The sequence below is a fragment of the Myiozetetes cayanensis genome, unplaced genomic scaffold (genome assembly GCF_022539395.1).
Source record: "Myiozetetes cayanensis isolate MyiCay16 unplaced genomic scaffold, myiCay2020 scf6-25, whole genome shotgun sequence".
In the NCBI taxonomy this organism is placed as follows: Eukaryota; Metazoa; Chordata; class Aves; order Passeriformes; family Tyrannidae; genus Myiozetetes; species Myiozetetes cayanensis.
In genome coordinates, this window is record NW_026087853.1 from 23,153,182 (window position 1) to 23,179,363 (window position 26,182).

A 26,182-nucleotide genomic window follows, 5' to 3' on the forward strand; every position below is an offset into this window, starting at 1 on the left:
TGTTATGCCGTGTAATTATCTTCTTTATTGCTTCTAAACACCTTAGTACCTAAATTTATTTGCTTTGGTACTGCATAAATCCTAATCATGAATGGAAATGTTAGAAGCTCTATTCAAAACAGAGTAGAACATATAATGAAATCCTACTAAGACGTGCAGAGAAGAAAAATACAGGTAAGGCTGCCACTTGTTGGCAAGTGCTGCAGCCTGGTACAACGCTTGGTTCTCTGAGTCTGTGGTTTTTTTCCCTCTGAACTTTGTGGTTGAGAAACTAGTCAGCAGCACTACATAAAAGCAGAAAGAGATTCTGGAACTTACGCATGAGGGTATAGTCTTTGGAAACCCAGGGGCAAGAATTTAATGAGTCTTGTCTGCTCCACATCGCGTTGTGGTTGTCCTGCATAGCCGGAATTTAACTGCTCTCTATCTACTTCAATCCAGAGATGAAAATACTGATTTCTTCCTTTTAGATTTTAAGATGACTAAAGCAATTTTATTATGAATTGAAAATCCCTCTCCAGATCAGAGGAGTAAATAAAAGGGGGAGGATTTTTAGGTAACCTTGTCATGAACCGATTTTAAATGTTAAATACCTGGATACTGTAGTAGCAGAGATCCATAAGACAACTTTGATGAGATATTAGCAAACATGGACAAAACCCTTAGCAAATTATAGAGGGGTGTGAGAGAATTTTTTTTTTTCAGAAAGCACACACATCTACTCCTTCTTCTATAGGTATTGATTGTATTAGAAAAGACTATTTGGAGGGCTTCTGCAATAGGAATGGGGACAGGGAAGCATGATGTGGACTGAGAATTTTGTTAAACTCAGAATGAAATACTGGCTATTAAAAATCTAGCAAGAATTGTAAGAAATTAGGCATTAGAAACTGATATGTGTATATAGAGTCCTTGCTCCACAATAGGATGTATCAGTTGTTCAATGGTAAGGAATTCAGAGAACTGGTGAAAGAACTCAAGCACCTTCTACGTTATGGGATTTCAAGCGGAGACCATTCAGAGTTATTGATCAAGAACTGTTACAATCATTAAAAAAAATGCTCATGCTAGTAAAATAACAATAATTTAGGTTTATTCATGTCACAAGTAGTAGTTGTAGTGCTGACTAATGCAGGTAAGTTAAAATCTTTTCATGGATTTAAATCATGCAGTTTTCACTGCCTTTTAAATAAACCCCAAATACTCAAATAGTTATACATGATTCCTACTTTTTGAGATCTCAGCCATGTGTCCTGTGGGGTGAACAGGGAAGGACACTAATGTTCTTTTCTTAAACAATATCAGGGCACTTTTGTATCTAACAAAGCTACTGCAAAGATACTGTTCATTCATTCATGGAAGACCAAGCCCTTTGGACTTCTGGTGCAAGCCTGAAAAGAAGATTGTGAGGTCTCTCATGGCAGGAGAGATGAAGGTGGGAATTGTGAGAAGCCAGGAGGGTAGGCAGTAGATGCCTGGGCCTGTCCTGGCTAGAAGTAACCTATGGGGCAAAGTGCCTCCCACAGCTCTGTGAGCATTCCCAGGGTGGGAGTGCTCAGCACCACAGCATTCTGCCCAGAAAGCCAAGAAGCAGGAAAATGAGAGTGGAGGAAAGATAGCCTGATGCTCATTTTTAAAGTGATAAAGCTTGCAGCAAACACATAATGTGTTGGAGTGTCCACTGGCTTCTGACACCTGTTGGATGCTGGTACTGAGTAGCAGGTCATTCATCCCAGCCCTGGAAAAGCATCTCTGCACATATGTCTGTTCAGCGTGTTGCTGACAGCTGCCTGCACATTCTTCTTATCACACTTCAAAACTATAAATTAGATCAGAAGTTAGTGCTACAATGATATTTATAGGGGAATTTGATTTTTTTGGTCTAGCAAAGTTAATAGGATACAAGGCAGGGATCCAGCTTTCAAAAACGCATTAAATCCATTTTATAATGCTTTTAGAAAGGAATGGATTTGAAGCAGAGAGAGCCTTGACATATCCCCCAGTTGTGTTTGTTCCTCTAAACAACCATTAAAAACAGGCCAGAGTTGGGTTTTTTTGAGCAAGTGCTTTAGCTCTTCTGTGTTATTAAGATTACTAATACAGGCTGCTGCTGCTGTATCCAGAAAAAAAAAAAAAAAAAAACCAACACAAAAAACCAACAAAGCAACACATTTTTTTCAGCTCTTCCCTGAGCTTCTTATAACAAGTGCTGCTGATCAATTAGCTAGTTCATTAAAAAGTTACACATGATTTTATTGAGGCAAGCAATTCTGAATCAAAGAACCCAATTCGCAGATCTAGGTTGAAGCACATAATTGGCATGTATTTTAGGATTGCTGTTAAAGCTATAAAATAGATTTACTAGGGAAGGAATGGATCCAAAAACCCTTAAGGAAGGAATATATTATTTGTGTGACTCAGTGTTACAAATGGACTCATTTAATACTAAGGTCTTACCTACATTAAAACAAAAATTTGAAGTAAATGTAAAGCTTCTTTGATTTAACTTCTTTAGCAAAAAGTTATCCTTCATCTGCTTAAACACAAATTACATGTGGTATTATTGCATTTCTTATGCTATTATTTTCATTATTTTTATTAAAGATATGTTTTTATTAAATCATTTAAATTTACTTGAGAAGTTGCCAATGTGTAAACTGTAAAACAAAATTATATAAATATGTTCACCATGTTGTTGAGATCCACGGTGAGTCTGGTATTAAAGTCCCAATTCTACAAATAGTTGTGTATGCATGATTTAGTGGAGAACCTTACATATGTGCAAGTAGGACATGTTTGAGCATTTGCAGAGTGAAAGAGAGCAAAGCGCATTATGCAAAGGATGTTTCAGAAGCAGCAATATTTTGTTCTGAGTTTACAATAGGACAGATCTTGAAATTCAAGGAAAAGAGTTTGGTTTAAGAAAACTTTATTTTTAAATACTTGGAAAAAGATATTTATTGGGGAGTTTATGCAAGATTTCTTTAAGAGAAAGAAAGCTGGTTTTGGTTTTGAACTGAGAGACATAAAGAATCAAGTATTAAATATATTAAAATGTGCATAGTGACTACTTTCAGTTATGATTTTGATTGCTTGACTGTCACACTGTAAAAGCTTCTGTAGCTGATATTGCTGTTGGACTTTGTGTGATGGCATTGAGGCATTTTTTCAACTATTAGCCGTCCCAAGGGTTCTTTTCAGACAAAATGTTATGCATCAACTCTTATTTCAGTGTAAGCCTATTGAATAGCATTCTTCTCCCTGCCAACTTGGCAGCAACTTCTTGTGCTAATAAAAGAGGTTACCCCAGATAGAGATCCCAGATGTGCCTGAACTACTTTTATTAGGACTATGGAGGGACTTAGTGTTTCCTTCTAACAGTTTTCCAAAAAGGTGTGGGTTTGCCTTCATAATTGCCCAATGAATTGTATTACATCACTGGATTTTTTTTTCCCCTCAAATTGAATAAAATGTTAGATGTTTAGATTTCTGTTAACACAGAAATACTGATGTTCAAAGCAATTAATGCATTTTGCCACAATACAAACATTGATTTGACCCTACTGAGTTCTGTGAGAGGGGAGAATATTGCTGTTTAACCTTGAGTTAAGAGCACCTTCATTTCTTATGTAATAATGAGATTCAGTATCATAATTAGAATAAGTAACAATAGATGTTTCTCAGAACAGCAGCATACCTGTGGCATATGACATACTTGACTGTAACACGAATTATTTCTTAAAACTGTTGTGTAGAATTATTATTGTGCTTAGTGATAAAATCAATGTATTTTTTGCCTGATGTGGGGCCACTGTAGGCTGGAATAACTCACATAATTTTTTTTTTTTAGTACTATATGATAATTAACATTGTAAAAAGAAATGTTATTGTTAAAAATGTATTCTAAACTTCTCTGTAGTGTTTACTTGTATGTGTTGGCTGTAGTTTTAAAACTGAAAGAAATAGGGTTCTCTAACTGAGATACTTAGTAAAATAATACAGTTTTTAAACATGCTGTTGCTATTCATAAATCATAACTAATAAGATGTTTACAATCTTAAATCATAATCTTTATTTTACTTTCAAGGCCATAAGCTTTATATTGAAATTTTTATTGTTGTCAAAATGTGAATAGAGAAAATAAGGTTTTAATTAGAATAATTCATTACTTGCTTTTATTGTTCATCTTATTATTGAATTTTGAAAAATAAATGGTGCTCTAATTTCTGTTCATGTCTCAGCTTGATTTTTGTTATAATTTTGTCAGATATAAAAAGGGAAACACAGGATAGTATTCCATTTTAGATTTTCAAAAACAGGATTTGACTTGAAGACTCACATTAGTTTCAATAGTCTTTGGACCAGGCACAGGGTTAACAGCTTATTTTTCAAACAACTAAAAAGAGGTGTAAATGTCAAAGGTGATAGCTATACTGTGAGTTCCATAAACTACACAAAAAGTTACTACTAAAGCTCTATTTTTCCTTCGTTTAACAGCTTCTATGAAAACAGTGTTAATAAGTATATCAGGAACAGTATATAATAATGAATCAGAGACGTAAAAAAAAACCCTTTAAAACTCCTTTTATATAATAATTGGAAAGTTAAAAGTGACTTAAAATCCCTGACTTCTCATGCTGTGATGTAAATTGTATTTTTTTTTAGGTTCCAAATTCAAAGAGGGAAAACTGATCCAACCAGTTACAAGAGCCTGGGGGACTGTTTTAGGACTATTTTCCAATGAGAAGGGTAAGAGTATATGTTTTTAAAATTGTCAATTTTATGAGACTTTTCTTAATCACCCATTTTCCAGACATTAGATCCTCTTTATGTTCCAGTCTTTCTTTTTTTTTTTTTTCTGCAATTGCCAGAATTTACAAACATGTAGTCTTACATAATGAGCACAATTTGAAAAGTCTTAATTAGTCTTAATTAGACTCACAATGTCAAATTTTGCTATTAGGGTATGTTAAAGATCAGAATGCACTGCTGCATAGAGACAGTAGTGCAAACAGTGCTGCAGCACCAGGAGCAGGATGGTCACATCAGTGTATTTATGTATCTAGGCTCTTCTGTCTTCTTGTCCTGGTTTTCAGAAGTAGCTCAGCCTGAGCTGTCACCAGATCAGTGGAGCACTTGTTTCCAAGCTCTGATAAACTGGCATTCCCAGTTAGCTGTGTTAGACAATGTTTCCAGGATCTGGGTGAGCAAAATTCCACAGCTTTTGAGTTTGACACAATATGGAAAAAAGGTTTAAGGTCCTTATTTACCTGAATTGTACTGCCTTCAAAAGGTACCGCTGCTCTAAGCCTGAGATCCTCTAAAGGACTTGGGTTCTGATCCAGAAAGGCATTTAAATATAGGCTTAATTTTATGAGCAGTCCAGTTAAAGCCAGTGAATGTAATTGAATCAATCATATGCTTAAAGTTAAGCCTGTTATCCACAGGAGCTCTTTGGGAGCTAGCCTTTAATCAAGGTAAGTCTAATTAGTAAATCCCAGATTTGAGTAGCTGGCAGGCTTTCCATAAACTTCGTAAATACAATAGCAACCCAGTTTTTATCCGTGTATCACAGAATCACAGAATCAATTAGGTTGGAAAAGACCTCAAGTCCAACCTACAGATCAACAAATCGAACCTATATATTCATCAGGATGGAACTGTTCATGTATACTGTGGCATAGAAACTGGGTATGGAGGCAGCATAGGTGCAGTGAGGCGCAGAATTCTTGTGTCCACAAGCTGTGCTGGAAAAACAAAGGAGAGGTGAGCAATGAAAATTAATAACTTGACCAGTTTTGTTTCTTGCAATTAAGCTTAGCTGAGCTGTATTACATAAGCATATACATATAGAACTGGATGGTTTGAAATGACAAAGTAGGGAGATGCAGAGAAGCTTTGTTAAGGTGTTGAAAGAGGTAGGTGTCACATCTGCCCTGACTAGTGGTAAATTCATTTTTGTTGAAACGTTAATGTTATGTATTATCACTCTAAGGCATTAAAAAGCTTAAAAGCTAAAAAGATTTCACAAAAATGGTAATTTTTGGCTTCTGAGGTTTTCTAGGCTGAGTATATGTTAATATTTGTTGCTTCTCAAAAATACTAAAGTAATATTATTTACAGTCATGTAAAACTATTTTTAAACACAGAACCAGTTTTAATATTTAATTCAGTGATCATGGGAACAGTATTTATCTCATCCAAACTCATTAGTATTTTTATTTTGTTGAACGACTCACAAAATGTAAAATTAAGGTTGGGTAGACATATCTGGAGAATGAGTCTAAATCAAGAGACAGCTTCCAAGTAAATTTATTGTTCATGGTGTTTTCTCCTGTAGAATTCTTGTGCCCCAATACTGGAACTGAAATAGAACATTTTTTTAATATTTGTATCAATTCGTGAATCTCTGAGCAGGAAAAAGCAGGTGATAACATGAAAATATTATACATTTAAATCACAATTTAACAGTGTATTGCACAAAACTTCTGTGGGGTTAGAGCTAATACAGAGTTTTACTTGCCTGTTTCAAAAGCAGTCAATACTGACAAAAACAAAAAAGCAAATTTTATGACTACCAGTTTTTCTCCAGGAAGTTAGACAGAGTCAGAAAGTCAGGTTTAAACAGTCATCAATAGTAAAAATTAGGAAAAAAAGAAGATAAAAAAACTTAGATAAAATATAATTTTAATTTTGGCTAAAAGTAAGAAAAATAATCAGCTAATCCTGAAAAACCTATTTGACTCCATGAGTCTTGCTTTCCCATCTATAGTTGTCTGGTTTTCTGGAGCACGGCAATTATGACAGTTATGAAGGAAGTTGGAGGTGACTGAATTATTTTAGTAGGGAAAACTTGAATCCTGATAACCCTTTCCTTGGGTGACCACAAAATTATGAAAATGAGAGGACCAAAAAAGGCTTCACACCTAGATACTAAGCAAACAAAAACAGTTTATGAGGTATTTAGATTCAGGTGTGTAAATCTGTGAGAAGGATATAATAAAATTCATCTGTGTCCCATGGTTGTTTCATACTGGCAATATGAAACACCCCCATTGGTGTGTGGCATTTGTAGACTGATTTTTTTGAAATATCCAAATCAGTGTACACTGTCTATAAAGAGTTTGGGCATTCTTCTCCAGTACTCCAAATTCCTTTCTGGCATATGTGATTTTATGTTAAATTAACAACCAAAAAGAACCTAATTAAACAAAGAAACACAGTGGGAAAAGAAGTGTTGTTAATGGCCTGCCCCTGAAAATGTTTGCATTTGGAAATACTGCTTATGCTCATTTGTACTTACATTTTTCAGTAGTAGCAACTACAGTAAGCGAGGATGTCAGAGCCCGGTTCAAACAAGACCCATTTATAATGCCTTAATTTGCTGACCTTCTTATGTTGAGTTTAAGTATGCAGCCTAGGAAGTACTTATTTTTATGAACATATATGCAGATATTCATTTGCTGCAATGCTTCTTACTGAGAATCAATTAGTAGTATGTTACTACAGTATCACAGCAGCAATCTGATGATTTTATGGAAAGCTTCTTCATCACAAATAATGTCCAGGATTCTTTAACCATCCTTCTGATTTTCTTCTCATTATAATTAAAAGAACAGAGCAAATATTTACCATCTAACCACTAACAGAATACTGTCCATTTCAAAGCATGAGAAGACTCCTTTATCTATACAAAACACTAGAAATCTTCTAACCAAAAAAAAAAACCACAGGAAACAAAAGCCCTAAAAAAACTCCCTTCTCCCAAACCTTGACCAGCTCTTTAGATTGCATAAATTTTCTTCATGGGAAATTAAATTCTTCAAAGGATCTATCCCTTGAACTCTTTTTTTGTCTTACAAGAAAATAGGAGCCACAAAACATAAAATTTAATTGAGACTCACTAAAGGAAGGCTAAGTCAAGTAGAGCATTAAAGGTCACATAGTTTGCTATTAAAGGGAGGCAGGAGTATTAACTTCAGGGCTTTTGCAAACTTGTTTTGGGAGTGTCCAGTTGCTGCTAATTGCACGGGGGCTGCAGCAGTGTGGATCCTTGCAGGTGATGAGCGGCCTCTGCTCAGCTGGATTTGCTAGGAGCCGTGCAGCCGAGGTGCTCCAATTTCACTTATGGGATGATGCATGAATTGACAGATCTTTGACAGTGAGGTAAACCCACCAGGAGCATATCTGTTTATTGAGGAGTGACAGCTTTATAGCCAACATAAAAATAATCTGATGTTTATTGGGGAATCCTGTTTGGATACAGGATTAACTGAAACCATTAATAGAGAAAACTTTTCATTCATTTTAGATCCTTCCAATAAGAGGTTAAGTTGTGTTAAACAATCAATTTTTATATGATCGTGATCTTTGCTGCTCTTGTATTCACTTGCTTTTGCTTTCCTAGTCACTTAGGTTGGAATATGAAATGTAAGAATAAACCAACGTTCTAGTTGAATGTATATGTTGCATTTATATTAAAGACACATGGTGTTGTGTCTCATATTAAGAATAGAAAATTATGCCCATCTGCACTTTCTTAATTTGGGGTTACAGCATTAAAATGATGGATGCTGTTATTTCAAGTCTGTAAACAACTTTGTTCTTATAAATTTGGATTTTCGTGGGCTCATGATTTTAACAGTAAATGTTCTGGCTTATAGTTGTCTTTTTTGGTAGGCACTTGGTCAAGAAACCTGTTATTTTCCTGTTCATTTGTTAACTTGCCTGGAATAGACAGGATAGTAGTGTCCTGGATTCCAGTTTTAGAGTTCAGCATTTGAATAAGTTACAGTTTAAAGTGCTTCTTAGCCTTTCTTAGAAATGGATGGTTCTGGGAAATTGCAAGACACAATTGTTGTTGATTATTTGAGACTTCATTACTTCTGCTGAGTTATTTGATTGTATTATTTGGTTTGGGAAGGAGCAATTACCTCCACATTTACACAGCCCAATGGTTTTATAACTATTTCTTGTTTTCGGCACCACCTTACCACTCTCGTGTACCTATAATTGTCTGTATGACCACACACACCTTTTTTTCTCTTTTTTAATAAGCAGCACCCTGACTCATACATTAGTGGGATTAGGTTATAAAGCTGCACAAAACTTGTCTGTATGGGTGGGGTAGGTGGGAGAACAGCCAAGACTAAATAGGAGCTGGATGAGTGCAGAGTCATCAGCAAACATGCAGAAGCTGGAGGGTTCCTGGTTTATGTGATATTAGCGATTGTTCATCAATTAAGAATTTGCTAGCACTCTCCTTTGTTCTGCCTCTATTCATCGACTCTGTCATGGTAACAACTGGTTGAGACTTCAGCAGTGCTCTTGAGGCCTGGTTCTCCCAGCTGGCTGCAGATAATACTCTGCTGCTTCTAACTGCCAGCAGGTCAGGGAAGGAGACTGGCAGTCTTGCAGACAAGCACTGGCCTCTGGCACTCACCATCATCATCACTGCCCATTCCTGGGGCCCAGCTGGACGTGTGCTCTTCCAGCTGAGATGAGGAGACCTATCATAAGGCTGCCAAATAAGAGTTACACAAGATACAAATACTTGGCTACACTGCATCTGAAGCCTTCAATAAAATTGCCAACCAGGGAAGTGTGACATGGTCAGTCATGCCAGAAATTCCTTTTCCCAGTGAGCATTTATGGAGATTCATTTCCACTTACTAGAGCTTTCATGTGGTATCAACGGACCAGACTTTCGGCTCTGCCTTCAGTGCTCTGAGGCAAGAAGTTGTAGATTAAGATTCTATTTCACACACAGAGAGTGTGTGTGCCTCACTCCTTGGTTTCTTGTTTGCACTTCAGACCAGGAGGAGCAGAAGTGAACTTAGACCCATGCTTGCTTGCTACCTTCAAGAATCTTGTTTCTTAGTAGAGACCTACCTACACTGCCAGAGACTGTGATCTTGCACACTTAAGTACAAACACCTTTTCTCTTCTGCCTTCACTACAGGAGCAGTAACTTCCACCTGAACACTGAGTCTGCTAGCACTTGTACTTCAAAAAAAATCTATGTGTAAATCCATCTAGTCCTACCAACTTGTCTCACAGTTACAAACTCATAGTGCTTATACCAGCCTTGCTAAAGTGAGATTGACAGCGGAAAAAAAAGGGCATTATACCGCCAAAATTTCAATCTGTATGTGTCCTAATGCATCCCCATAGTTCATAGCATATTGCTAATTTTTCTTCTTTTCATCTGCCACGGTGTAGAATTATTCTGTGTGTCTCATTATGCTACATTGGCATCCTCCTGCCATACTATTGTGTCTACTGCAGACTTCACTAAAAACCTGTGATTTAGAGTATCAGAAATAATTATCACATTCCTGTGTGAAATAGTATAATCTGAAACTTAAAGTGTCAATTATGGTTTATAATAAACTGTTGAATTGAGAACTGTAACTGAAATTATAGAGGATAGTGCAATGGCTTACACTGTGAACCTGTGTGGAATCTGTTTGCTCTCATGATGTCATGGATCAAAATTTTTTCTCATTTCCCAATAAAGGTAGAAAAAATGTCAGGAAATTTTGATGCTTCATTATGTTTTAAAATGTGGGCGCATATATGTATGTATGCCTACTTATAAAATGTTCTTGCATTCTTAGTCTCTAAGTAGATAAAATTAACCAGTGCCAACAATTAACAAATCAACAAATAATCCAGTGCCAGCAATCCTAAGTGGCTGGATGCTTTTGCAACACTAGAGAGTCACAAACCAAAGATGGTATTTGTTCTTTTAACCTATAGATCTCTAAACACTTCACAGAAAAAGGAAGTACCATTATCTCAAATATACAGGTGGGGATACTGAGGCATAAAGTGTCAGGGAGTCAGGTAGACCAGAGCATGCATAGAGGTGGTTCTTACAGAGCAGCCTGGTACTATGTACTTTCTTTGCCCCATGGTAGCATGTTAATATCAAAGCTCTGAGGAACATGTGTGTTATACAAAAATTGCGTTATTTGATACAGGCTTCTATCAGAAGACATCTGAAGACTTATTCGGCAGTCTATTTTGTGAAGGAGTTTGTCTGATGGCATACGTGGACACAGTGGCAGGTTTAAACCTGAAGCTGGATATCCTGACTGCAAGGCTAGCTCCCTGTTCTGTGAACAGCATTGTCTCCAGATAGTCAGCAGTATTTAGTGATGTTACTGTCATGAGGTTTTCATCATCCCATTCAAGCAGGAATTCTCTGCTCCTGACTGGAGGTTCCCTACCCCCATCTTCATATGTTAACACTTGAAAACATAAAAAAATGGCTTTGGAATGTGAAAAACTTTATATGTGTAGCTGTCTGAAATACAGTGAAGTTGTAGTGGTGTAACTAAGGGCAGCATTTGACTAACCACATTTTTACTACTGAAGGACACACATTTTGCTTGCAAAATTTCATCTGGTATATATGGCAATGCAGTAAACAAGAACACTTCTAAATAAGAGAGTTGCTTCTGAGACTCATGTACTTTAAAGATGAAACAAATGCTTATTTATTTCCCATAGGAAAAAACACAATAAATTCAGGTAAATCTTAACAGCATCTTAGAAGTAAATAGTCCAGACATTAACTGGCATTAGTTATCATTTGACAAGACCACTGGAGGTACACTCGTTTACACTGGGAGTCTGATCTTTGTTTTTTAAAAGTACAAATTGTTGTAGTTTTTTTCAAATATTTTCATAATCATGTTTTTTTAGTCTTAAAAATATGATTTCTCAGGTGTCCCTGTTTTCTAATACTATAACATAATTAGAACTCATTATAACATTAATATTTATAGCAATAGCTGCTTGGAATCAGATGTCTGCATTATAATACTTACAGTGGCAAAAAGATACCTACAAGAATTGTTTACAATCCATTTTTATGTATCTACCCTAGTTAGTGAAAGATCAACAGAACTAAATTTTTAGTCCTTATGATTCTAACATTCAAGAATATTTATCATTTTGCCACAGTAGGTTCCTGTTGGTTTCAAGCCTTGTGTTTAAATAGATCAATGTGATAATTATGCTTACAATAAACCTCCTTTTAAGTCAAGTGTGTGGAAAATATCATACTGTGCTTTATCATTAAATTATCTGAATGTGTTTATATTCTCTGAATGCAAAGAATATATCTTCCAAATTTGGTAGCCCAAGATGACGGACACAAATTTCTCCCAGTTCAGTAACTGATTCAGCATGAGAGGCTGCAGTATTTCACAGCGGTAAAGCAGATGTTTGTTCCTGGGACCCTGATGGAGACATTTCTGCCTGGCACCATTCATCTCAGTTCGGGCAGGAAAATGGTTCTGCATCTGAGCCCCGAAACCACAGTGCCTCCAAGCTGCTGAGCTGAGAGCCACCTAGAGTTGGAAAGCTGGGAAGAGCTTATACATACTGTGCCGACTGTCTTGCCCTTCTCCAGGCCTTCCTCGGCTTGCCCAGGGCTGTAAAAAAATTTCAGCTAGTGAGAATCTCTTAGGTCAGGAACCAAGGCCTGATTAAACTGAGTTTAATCACAGCCACTGCTCTGTATCCCCTGAGCAAGGATTTCAGGAATTACTGGTAAGGCTAAGTAGGTAAATTAAGTTTAAGCCATACTTTGGGATCATGCTGCTTTTTGGGGATCTGTCCCTAAAAAACTTGCTTGTTCTGAAATGGTATCTCTTTAGTGCCATTAGAGTCTCCAGAACTGAAACCTGTATTTAAGTGTGAGAAACTGATTCAAGCCCTGACAGAGACATGCAGGAGGCAGGCGGGGATGGGAGTGGGGGGAAGAAGGGGGAGCTGTGGTCTCTCAAATCTGAGCCAGGGCAAGGTGGTTGTACCCAGCTACAGGCAGATAAAAGAATCTGAAATCTATCTGAAATCTCTTTCTTAACAAAGGAAATAGCTCTGAAATCTGATGATGACATTGTCAGTAGCTGGCTGTCAGAATTAGCTATTTATCAGTTATGTAAATCTAGCCATTACATTTAACATTTCATAAACTTAGTAGTAGAGGTATCATGAGGTACAAAATTAATTGAAGTTATGTGTTGTACTTCTTTAAAAGGCAAGAGTTATTTACTTCTTTGTAGTTTGGGGTTCTGGTAGCCATTATTTGTTAACCTTTCCTTTAAAATAAAAATTCCACTGTATCAAGGTAAAAAACAGGGACCAGAGAACAGATAAATCAGTTTTATGTCCTTAGAACAGCTGACTTCACACTTTTATTACATTGTTTGAAATAGCATCTTTTCATCTGGAAGGAATCAGTTTAAAATGTAATTGTCAACACAACAAAACCAGCTTTCTGTTTAAAATGGCTGCTCGTGAAGCTTAGAACTACACTTTTGCCAGGATATTCTTTACAGACATTAGTTACTAGAACCGGGAGATTTTAGATGGGATGTTCACAGGAAATACCTGGCAGACAGCATAAAATGCAAAGTAAAGCATTTTTATTTTAGTCGTAGAAAGCTTGCCTGCGGAGATGAGCAACAGTGTTTTAGGTGAAAAGCTTTGTTTCTCAAACAGAAGTTTCCAAGTTGTAGTTTGAAGTGAGCAAGTGAAAAAATCCTCATCAATTTTTTCATGCCTTCACCTAACTAATGAAACAACATACATTTAACATATTTCTTAGACTATATTTCGCACTTATTTGTAATGACACTATTATGCCTCTCTCTAATCTGCATGTCTTTGTCTCATCTAATTTCATTTCTTCACTAGTTACATCTGAAAACGCAGCTTTGTCTCTTTTATGCCAATCCTTTTAATTACAGTAGTCCTCAGTTCTTTATTTATATGTAATTTAGTTCTATTTGAACACCTAAAATTTTTAAATCTCTAAAAAATATAGATGAAGATTTTATGCAAAGTCAGCTATTGCATTCAGTCATAAAACATTTTCACTTTAGAAATAATTGAGCTTTACATTATATACATTAGCTCATTGTTTTAACTGTAAATTACAAAGATGTAGTAAGACTATGATTAGCTATTAGAATAGTTAGAATTTTTCAGTACTCATAATTTTCTTGTTTTCAGGATAGGTTAATTTAAGCTAATAGTAAAACTATTGCTTATAATAGTTTAACTAAAAATTTTTTATTATGCTTTACTTCAAAAGTGTAGGTATCTTCAATTTTTTTTCCTAATAGATTACTTTGGGGTTTTTTTAACGTTGGAAGATAAATAGTATTATGCAAGAAACTTCTAAAATACATCTTTGTTAGGAAGGCAATCTCTCCCTGACAGAGTTCTTTTTGTTGAATCGTAGAGCTACCATTGGAGCAGTAACTGCTAGGTAGGCTGATCATTCATCTCTAACACCATCACCCTCTTCTCTTTTCAATGCTCTTTACCCAAGCTGAAGTTTTCCTGTATATCATGCTTCCCATTCTGAAAGAAATTTAGTAATCCAGATGTTGAGAAATTTAGTAATCCTATATTTGACCATGGAGAAGAAACTGTTCCAAAAGCAATGAGCCAACTCAAAATAAAAAGGCAACATAAATTGCTGTGAATATTTGACAGTTATGTTGATTTTCAATGGAATGCATCTTAAATAAAACAAGATAAAATGAAATTAGCATGGAATATGGAAATATTTTAAAAGACTGTGTTTCTGTGTAGTGCTAACTCATAATTCAGGGTACATTGCATTCCATATGATTCAGAGAATCAAACTGTGAAAAATAGTCTATTTTGCTTGTTATACTATTTGCCTCTTCAAAGAAAATAGAATTCTAAATATGTATGAGGTTGGTTTCTTAGTTTTCATGTTCTTTGCTTACACAACTTTACTTACAGTATGCTGTGGTTCTTTACCCTATAAATATCCATACTAACTTTAATGCCATAAAAATAATTTTATTTGATTTTAAAAGTGTCTACATCAAGTGTAGTGCATGTATAACACACTGCGTCTCCTTTGTGTCTCCTTACACTTCGTAGTGAATTTCTGAAGGCTTTGTGAAGCATATGAGGCAGCAACTCTAAGTGAAGCATTGGCTCCAGTTATGAATACAAAATCAATTCGCATGCTTTTTTTTTTTTTTTTTACAACTTGCCTTCAATGTTTGCGTATTTTTGTGTATTTTAGCTTTGCCTGAACTTGTGTATATGCTGTTTTGCTGTTTTGTAGCTGGCTATCATACACTGGGTGTCCCAAGTACAGAATTATATTTTAGACTTATTTTAATCTGATAAATGGAATTTTCCATAATAAGTAAGCACCTGTACATCATGGGAATTTGGTAGTCTAATCCAATACATTTCTTTGCTGTTCTTTGTAGCAGTTGAGCTCTATGGCAGGGATAAATTCTTCTTCACTACTGATGCATCCTAATCTTGGTAGGGGCTCAGATCACTTGCCATTAAAACGTTTCTTGATGAAACTAATTTTTTCATAATTTGAATATCACATGAACTAATTTTATATCCTGACTTAACAAAAGTCAATTTTTTATATATTTAGCTTCTTTACTTTGCAAAACCTCATTTTACAACAAATTATACGTTCCACTTATGTCTTTATTCCACTATTTTTTAGTATCAAATACTTTATAACATCAAAAACATCATAGGTATTTTAAGAGCTCATTTTCTATACCACTTTTATTTGGAAATGTCATTTATCTCTGGTCTGAATTACCATTTAGTATATAGGTAATATTTATTCTTTTGATTGCCACTGTCATTTAGAAGCCTAAATTTGATCTAAATGTCATGGATAAAACTGAAATACTAGCTAACTAGCATTTCAGCCTTTGTTTTAGTATATTCTTATGTAATATGTCTCTGTATTTGAAAATGCAAAATCGTATCTTACATAATATTCACGTTTTCTTATACTTATTGGGTTACAACATATTAAAGTATTTAATCTATTTTTTTATTTTCTTAATAAATGGGTGTTAATTTAAGTATCAAATCTAATTTAGATTTTCTGAAGGAAATATGTACAAAGCAAACCAAAACTTTCAGCTACATTTTAAAGACTACCATGCCCATTGAATATATTGTCACAATTTTGAGAATAATACAATGCCTCCAGGAGCTCATGTTAATAGTTGCAAATAATTAGTAATTTTTCAAACCTGTAATATAACAAAAAGAAAAATATCGTATGTTTTTAAGAAACAGCAATTTTCATAGACTTTCTCTAAAATTTTATAGTTGTAATTTTATATAGAGTTACATTAAAAAAAAAAAAAAGGGGGGGGGGGAAGCAATTTAATGTATTCCTGAGAAAAATGATACAGGTGTAAAAGGTGAAAAATTGACTAGTGAGCAATTTAATATAAGGAAAGTTAGCTGACATTGCAAAATGCTAGGAATCACTGGCAAGAAAGTTTTCCTCAGTATCCTGTTTGGGAAAATGCAGTTTTCAAAGTAGATCTTTCTAAGTTACCATGAGGGAATGCTTGGAATTTTGTCTTTCTACCAAAAAGGATTGTTTTTCCCTTGATTGTCATCAGTTTGCTAGGTTGTCCTGCTATTTAAGCTATTAACGACTGGTGTGCTGCTTGGTCTCAGGTGATCCATAAAAAGGAATGAAGCCTTGGGAAGGTAAACCATCACCAGACTGGCTCGGTGTATCAGCCTTCCATGACGGAAGCTCTTTGTTGAGAATTGTTGGCAATTCCAGCAGTTTCCAACTGAAGATAAGAGCCAGCGTTCTTGGATAATGCCCTCGATCACACACCTGATGACAGACTCCTGCATGCAAGTTTTTTCAGGTGCTATGTTTGCTCAGTAATCCTTCAGTGCCAATCTTTTCTAAATGGTGAGCGGGTCCCGTCAGTAATGGACATCAGCCATTAGGCTTGTAATATTTGTCATATATCAGGTTACGGCTTTGTTACTGCAGTGTGATGAATGGATGCTGTTATGCTCAAAGAAAATAAAGAAGTGCTATAAATTTAGCAGTCAGTACTAAATGACTTGTTACTTTAGCAGCCTGATTCACATCATTCTGAAGTCAGTGGAAAGTATTCTGTTCACTAAAGCTTTTAAATCAGACCTTAAATTTTCTTTCTCTTTTAAGGAACAGAACTCAGGGCTGCCATTAAAATGCAGTTCCTCCTTACTCATTATATGCAAGTTTACACCTATATAGTAATTTCAGTGTAACTCTTACTTTATGTCTTACCTTTGTTTTCTGTGCAAGTGTTTTGATTAAACGTGGAAACATACAGAGAGCTAACCACAGAACCTGACAGGTCACTCATGAACTAATCAGAAATGGAACTGAGGTGTTTGAAAAGTCGTACAGTATTTCTTACAGATTTTTTTTCAGGATTTCAGGAATTCCTACACCAGATTTGAAATTCTCTGTGCTCTGATTTTATGCTTTCTTTACTTGTTGGCAATATTCTGGAAGCTGTTCTGAGTGAAGATAGGGTTAAAAAATTATTGAGGACATTAAAATCTGTCCTGGCCAAAGTCAGAATTGTGTTTCATGCTGTTTGCAAATTTTGGGGGAAGTTCAGATAGGACCTAAAGAATTTCTAATTCATTAGAATAATTTCTGATGGCATAAAGATGACTGATTTCCTTTTTATATTCCAGGATATAAGTAAACCTAGTACATATGAAAAGTAAGGCACAGTTTCAAGCCATGCAAGCGTTACCCTTTGTTTGTTACTAGCCTTGTGTGCACAACAGTTTAAGTTGGGGCTGGGGGTGGGGGGAGTATACTGAAATATTGCTTCTAACTACATCCATAAAAATTCTGCATAACTATTTAGTAACTAGCTATAATGTTTGCTATAGCAACTCCAGTTTCAAATGACCTGCTTCTGGGACATGGACTATCATCTTACCATAATATAGATGGTTATATGTGTTGCTAAAGTGTTTATGCTTATTTTTAAATTAGAATTGATCCTTTCAAGTTCAACTTGTAACTGCTATACAACCTTCATTTTCATACTCTAGCTAGTGGTAGTATATAAAATTTTACTCCTTCCCATTGTTTCGTAAATGTGAGTGCCCTCTTTTGTGCTAACAGGGAGATGACCTAAGTCAAACATTAAAAGGAAAATAAGTATACATGTTACAAGAAAAAGGTAAGAAGAGAAGGGTCAGTCAGGAGAAATACATTGGCACTTGTGTAGGTTAGTGTGTTAATGCTGAGAAACTTCCTATATAAAATGCATTTTTGGCAGATATTTGACATAGGAGGTGTCCGGGGAACTGTAGTAGTAAGAGAAGCAAAAAGGGAAGGAAAGCATTCTGTACCAAGAGATGACACAAAGATAGGAGGGAAAGAATAAAAAAATTTCCAAAGGTAGGTGTGAAAGGATACAACATGCCACAGACTAAAAACTGGAATGTATTCTTTTTTCTTTCTGTAAAAAATATTATTTGGTTTTCAGTAGAGGAAAAGAGCAAATTTGAATGCAAACTACTTATGGTGTGCAGATCCTGGTTCTTATTGCTTAGACTACACAAATGCTTTAAAACTCTCTATAAAAAAAAAATCTTGGATCATTGACCAGTACAATCTGCCACTGCTTACCTACTCCTTAGAACCTTCCTTGATTCCTTCTGTGCCAGGTAAGTAATTTCATTCAAAATGAATCTCAAATTGCCTTCCAGAACATAGCATGTAAATTTGCTTCTGTCCTGCTGTGTGATCATTATATATAGTCTGCAGTGCCGTAGGCTCTATATAAACAGTGCACTTTTTCCACATTCATTAGTGACCTGCAAGTTCCTCTGTGCTACCTTTCTAAGGTTTTTCTGGCATATTACCTAAGCCTGTGTTTAAGACAACATATTAAATTACACACTTCTTAATTTTACAATTGCCCTAAGTTTTAAGAACATGAGAAGCATGAGAAGCATGAGAAGCAGAATTTAGACACCTGTAATTCTGTCATGTAAATAATATGTATGTATTGTGGCAACAGATGTCTAACAGGCATTTCTACAAGTCTGCATGGGAATTGTATAAAATATGAATTCAGAGAAAACTGTGTAGAAAGTACCTAAAATATATGGGCTAGCCACCATCCATTATTCTATTTTTTGTAATTTTTTTTTAATGCAGTTCTTTTCATTTGTGAAGGGTCTTGTTCTTAATCTTAGAGTTTTCATTGTCATACAAGAAGTTGCAGACAGCAATGGTGAAAAGTGAGGATGCCTGATAGCCTTCCAACTAGCCTTGGCTGTCTACATTTCCTACCTTAACCGATGCATAACCAAAGCTTCTGCTTCTGTGGTTCATATGAGACCACTTCATAAACACCTGTGAATAGAAATTCTCTCACAGGAAGAAGTTAATTAAAAAGCACTTATATGAGTATATGTGTAACTATAACAGAAACATCTAAATGACACTCCTTGCCCATCGTAGAAAAGCAGCTGAACTAAGAATTCTGTTAGCCCTCAGGGTTTGCTACTGACTTCATATATTTGCCTGACAGTACTTCATCAGAAAAGGAACTAAACTAAGCACCTATTTGTATATAGCAGAACTCTGAAATAACTCTTAAACGTATGGGACAAAATCTGCTTTGTCCTTAGAGCCAATCACAAAGTTTTCTTAGCAACCTACAAAGATGATCATCCTAACCAAAAGACACTTAAACAATAAAGCTGCCCAAAGTGCTGCAGGGAAGAAGATGTGGTCAGAGCACCACTGTGCATATCCACATATCTCAAGAAAGTCCTACCAGGATAGACCCTGAGACAAAGGGCAACATGTTGCAACCTAGAGTATGGACAAGGCCCTACAATTTGGAAACTGCAAGAACAGCTACTAAAGCTACAGTAAGAATTGCTTATGAATAAAACTGCTTATAAAACCACTCCTGCACAGGTACATTTCACTTAAACCAGAAAATCTGTACCAACAGTTCTAGCGCTGTGAAAACCAATGTGTGGTTCCATGAACAAGCTATAAGCTACTATTTTTCCAAACTGTGATTATGCTTTTAATTGAGAAAAACAAAGTTAACACAAATAAACTGCTCTCTTTGGACCAGAAAGCTTGGATTTGATACTTATGGATCAAAAAAAAAAAGCCATGTTCACAAAAAATATTATCACCTAAGTCTAAAACTCTTTCTGTAAGGAAGCTTGTGCAGTTGCCAGGTGGAGGCAGCAGGTAGGCTCAATCCAATTTTAGGCATTTCCAGACCTTACCTAAAACACTCCCATATGGTTGGGCTCCTCGAAAAGTATATTTGCATCTGCTCCTTTTTTTGAGAAATAATAGCTTCTGAAATATAATTTCCTTTGTACAATAGCTTGAAGGGCTTGACCAGGAACTGAAGATTCTTACTCCTTCCAAACACAGAGAAATACAGACCACTAGCTCCCACGTGCTTGAGTGTGGTCTAACCACCATTTTAAAGCCTTTTTTGGTAGCCCTAGATGAAGGAGAGTAAAGACAGAAATACTAATTTTATTGGTTTCTGTTGCAACTTTGTACTTCAAAATGTATCCATAGAGAGTATGGCCTGTGACTCAGAGATAGTGAATCTGGGTAGAGTCACAGCTTCTAATTATTTTCCCTACACTCTTTATGATAATAAATTTGTAAAAAAAACCCCACAACAACCAAAAGAAAAACCCCACAAAGAAAACCTTGCAGATGTGGAAGAGGGTAATTGAACCTGACTTTCTGGTTAAGAGAAGTGACTGATTCTTCCCACCATTTCCCCTGCAAAATTTGGTGTTTATCTTCTTGACTGTTTTTGAGGGGTAACGGTGAACCATGGATCATAAGTGAAAGAATTGCTCCCTGCTAGACCAATTACACACCAATAAAAGGTGGGATATGAAAGCTTCTATAGCTGCAGTCAAGTGGCTGCTCTGCAGAGCAAATCTGAGTCTTGCAATATGCCATGCTGGGAAGTGTAATGTTTGCAGTACCATCTCTGCTCATGAAACCCAGTTGTCCCCTGATTGTCTGAATTATCTGTTGAAGTCTGAAGTCTGCTGGCTTGAACCTGTAGAGTTTCAGCAACCTATTTCTCACTGAGCATAGCAACATAACACACACCAGCTTCAGTTACAACATCCTGAACCAGGCATTCAGTCCTCACTTCTCTATCACCAACCTTCCTGGGAGGAAGCATGGTCTAACCACTCTTTTGCAGTCGTAGAGGAGGGGGAGATGAGATGAGCTCCCTGAGATACTGGTCACTCTAAACACTTAAGCTCATAACTAAGCATGTCTACCCAAAACCATATAGATCAAGTCTTGTGATCAGAAAGTTGGTAGGATGTCTTGCCACAGGACTCCCCTGGCACAGCTTAAGACCGTACCCTGTTGTCCTTGCCAGCACTGACTGCAGAAGTAAAGAGTGGTGCTTCTTGTTAAGTTTTTATAGGGCAGCAGCATCTCTGCTTATTTTGCTAGTGCATGAATGCAGCCTGGCATGGTCTCGGAAGGATACTTATGGAGCTTTAGTCCTCCATTAGCATCCCTTGTGTCCATGCTGCCTCTTGTGCAGCATAATAAGCACATTCCACTACAGCATAACTTGACCTGATTTCACCAGGGATGTATCTGCTATTACACCTTTGCTGAGATGCATAGTATGTCTCCATAAAAACATTAACCTAATGTTTGATTGTTCTGAAATCAAGAAACAATCAGTCATTCAACCTTCACTGTAGTTAGGCTCAGAGGCATCTGTTTTGAAGTCTTGTAGGCACCGAGTAGTAAACTGGAATAAAAAAAAAGATCATTCTAGTTAATTTCTGTTTCCTGTTTTTTCATGTTTGACCTGACTTCGGGTGAACAATTAAATTTAAAACAGATATTTATGATAGAGTTGATCTCATTGTAACTACATTTTGGAGCAGTTTGGTCTTTCTTCTACCATAACTTTCTTATATTTGTCTTTCATTATTAGAAAAAGGACTTCAGACATGTCTGATAAGAGCATGATCATTAGTGCCTTGAGTTCTCATTGTAAAATCATTCCATTTATGGAAAAAAAGATATAAAAAACATTAAACATTTCTTTAGTTGTTCACTTATGCATTTTTCACTGGAAGCTAACCACAGTCTTTTTCCAAAAATATTTGGTTCTGTGTTTTATTTATTTAGCTGTAGAATTTCCTTAGCCATCTCAATTTTGAACCAGGCCTTTAACTTAGACCATGTATTTCTAGGGATGACTATATCAGTTACTGAAGAATAAATGGAATTTTAACATAAGACTATTGAAAAAAAAAAAAAGAAAATATTGCTGATTCCTGTGGAAAGGGGAGTTATGCACAAAAGTCAAATTCTGAGAGCTGGTAACAAATGAAGATTGAGGACCAGCTTCGCCTAGGAGCCAATACAATACTTATAAAAATTTCATTCCATTATTAACCACATTAAAGCACTATTTCAATTCTAATTAGATATATAATTTTGTTTTTAAAATGCAGCAAATATTGTTCTTCATGATCTTGTTTTGTAATGTCATTATGTTCCCACATAATTCCTCCTATTGAAAGAATATATATTTTACTGTAAAAAGATCAACTATCATTGCTTATGGAATTATGAACTTTTCACTCTTCTTATTAGCCATTCTTAAAACAGGGTGCTCTGAACAGACACCAAAAGGATGTCCAAGAGATACAGCTTCTCAATCACAGGCCAAACATTCCTTCTGAAATCCCAGAAAAGAAATATTCCTTTAAATATTCCTGGTAGTTTAGGAGTAAATCACCGTAAATCTCAGCCTTCAACAACTGGAATAGAAAGAGTCCTGAGGTCACACCTGAAACAGAATTTTAGGGAGTAACATATTGCATTACGAAATGAGTCACGAGGCCAGCTGTGTTTATATATATTGTGCAATTAAAAGTTGGTGATCTTTCTCCTGATAACAATGGGGTATGCTGTACTATGAATTCACAAGTCACATGGAGAAAAATTCAGTGCTTGGCCATTATCCAAAAATGACAAGGACAAGTACATGAGCAAGTGGTGATTTGTCTTGCTCAGTCTCTGGAAGATTCTTTTTCTTCTTCTTTAGTTCTGTTATTTACAAAGTAATACAAATGTTGGGCAATAATCAAGCGTAGAGAGCTGACTGTAGTAATATAGCATTGACGGACTGGAAACCAGATGGTTTGTCAGATAATGAAGTATTATCTGGCAGGGATTGTTTCTGAAAGCCAACATCCTCACCTATTTAGCACTCTGGAATGTCGACATATCAGTTACCACATTCATGAGGTGGTATGTGTTGTACTTTAGAAACCATCCCCAGAAGAGGCTTTTTAATTCAAAATTACTGCCTGATGAGAGGGTAGAGGTGCCATTATTGTAGCACAGCTGGATGAGTATAATACACAGCAAGATGTGAACCATACATCAAAACTCAGAGTTAAAGAGGAAAACATAATAGGCTACATCCTGATTTTTGTCTAACCAAAGCCATAGTTTCATGGATGTTTTAAACCAGCATTCACCAGAAGAAGAAGTGGTGTATGCTGTATGCCCAGAGTTGTGTGTTCCTGCTTTTGTACCACACTCTCATTTGTGCGAGCACATGCACTTCTGCACCTGGTTAGAAGCCTTGGATGTTGGAAAAATGATCAGGTTTATACTAACCTGGCCATTAAAAAACAAATCTGTTGGTAATCTGGAAGGGTTCCCGCTATCTGGCTCACCATGTCGCACACAGATCTTTTGCCAACAGAATGGACAGGGTAGTGAGAAGGCAGGACAGAGGAACTGGGAAAGGAAGATGAAGAAGGTGGGATAATTTCCTCTTTGACAGCAGTGCTAGTTTATCCCAAATGTGGGTGAAATCAGAATTCAAGAGTAGTCAGAGCTGTCGGAGGCAAACATGGCAAATTGCAGTTGCTGCAGCTGCCACCTGGGAAGACAGAGCAGAGAACACAAAAGGTAAAGGCAGTTGGATGGAGAGCTGGTGGGTGCAGTGCCCAGGGTTTGGAAATACTCCATGGGTTCCAAAATGTCTCAGTGTGGCTGTGATTATAGCATAAACTGGAATGCAAAATTAAGAAAAACAACATGAAGTAGATGAAAAGGTTTATTTAAAAGATGGCAGAGAATTGGCAAGGCTATTATAAGTAAGACTGTAGTTTACAACTTCAGCTTTAATTCAACAAGCCATTTTCACTACTTTCATGATTACCCAACTGAAAACTACCTAGCCACATGATATTAGCTCTTTAATATTTTCATAAGCTATATTCTTTAATCATGACTAGGAAGACCTTTGATAACATGGAGGAGGAAAAGTGGTACATGTTACTATTGGATGTAAAGAAAATAGTTATGATGTAATCTGTTGCAATATGTAATAAATAACTGATAACTACTCTTAAAAGTATAACCTTTCGCCAACAAACCAACATACAGAATGGATCTTGAAATGGACTAAATTGGATTTGTGGAATCACTGGGCCCAGTTATCTTTGGAGAGTGATTTTTCTGGCAGCAGGATGAATTTTCTCTCTGCCAGGCAGATGACAGAATTCAAAATTTCCCTGAAGTGAAATTAATACTTTCACACACTTTAAATATGTATGCTGAAACCTTATCAGTTAAAGTCTCTTTTTTCTCAAGCTTGGTTTGGGAATGCTTCAAAGCATAGTTATCTCTAGAATTAAATGCATAATTCATTCCAGCCCTTAATATTTTTGAATCAAATAAGGAACAAAAATTAAGAGTTTCAGTTAAGTAAAAAAAAAAAAAAGCTACATACAGAAAGTAGAGATTAAAATAAGCATTTAAAGTCAACACCGTGTTTAAACAAAAATGTGTTTTATTCCCTGTGAACTTTATGAAGTTGGTAATTGTTTCAATAGCCACAAAAATAGTGGAGCAGTAAGTGAGAATAGATTAGTGTTTTAGAATTAGACTCAATTTTCATGGTCACTGTATATTTTCATATGACCAAAGACAAAGTAATTCAAGGGGGTACCAAAATTGAGATTATACGAGCTATATCAACAATGCAGAGAACATTGTCTGAGGAAGCAGTAACACTGAAAGAATTAATTGTTAAAGGTAGTTTAACATAACAGAAACTCATAGGACTGTACTATAGCAAAAAGGACCATGCAATCCTAAATCATGCAGAAAGAAAAATGCTGTGTGCAACTAAGGAATAGTTAGGAAGTACAGAATTTTGCATCTCTATATAACTTTGGTAGCACAACTGATAAAATACTGAATGAAATCAACACTTCAAAGAGAACGTAGAAATACTGAAGAAATTTGAGAGATCCACAAAACTGGACTGGGAAGAAGATAACCCTTGTGCCATAAAATTAAAGGGGCTAAATTTTTCTGTTTGTGAAAGACCATATTGAAAAGATAGGTGATTGCTATGTATAGAAATATTTTTCACCTATGGAAAAAGGTTTCTGGCACCTGTGAGTTCACGGGTTTTCAGCCTTGTACACAACAAGTACCTCGGATCTGATGTTAAGCAAATGCAGCCTTCAAACACAGCTTTCTCTGAGTGTAGGCAAACACTGCAACAATAATTTGGAGGACTTCTTCTTGAGGGCCATTACTTAAGACTTTACAAATATTATTTTATGTAGTTTTTAGATGAAAACTTGTATAAGTAACGTGATGAATCCTAAGGGGTCCCTTCTGAGTTTGCACTCTAGTCTCATAACTCATCCCCTGTCTTGTATTGAGCTTTGAGAACAGGAAATCTTGCACTGCCCTGAAACTACCATAACACTTGGACGTTTGCATTACAGTAATGACTGTACTTATGTCATGTTTCAGAACTTCTGCAAGTCACTGTCAGGGATCAAGGAGGATTATTTTTTCTTAATGCACAATTGACTAGAAGCAGGATAGAGTGAGGTTTTTTCCTTCCTTTTAAGCATGATTGGATACAGATGAAGATGTGATAGCATGGATTAGTCTTCCGACATAAAAAGGAAATCCATTTGGAGAGAGGGGGATTGGTTTATTGTTGGAGGCTCAGAGTCTTACCTATTTACAATTTTGGGGTAAGGAAGGAATTTCTGCCTCAGTCTGGTAGGGAATGTCATACGTTTCCTGTTCCAGGTATCATCTCTTGCTCTTTCTGGCTGTTCTCTGCATTCCACCTAGCCTGCTACGCATATTCCCTGCCATCGAGACCGATGTTGTGTTTAATCTGTATGAGAACAAATACAGCAAAGGGAAGGGGGATTTTATCCCTATTGAGCATCCCATCAGTCACCCTGAACA

General features: G+C 36.1%; 1 protein-coding gene across 1 annotated transcript in view; it reads left to right on the top strand.

The window, feature by feature from the left end:
- SLC25A21 (solute carrier family 25 member 21) overlaps positions 1-26,182 on the top strand; it is a 236,484-nt gene that overhangs the window by 168,067 nt on the left and 42,235 nt on the right. Inside the window, 1 exon segment of the mRNA XM_050335786.1 lies at positions 4,666-4,749. Coding sequence (XP_050191743.1) covers positions 4,666-4,749 — 84 coding nt within the window.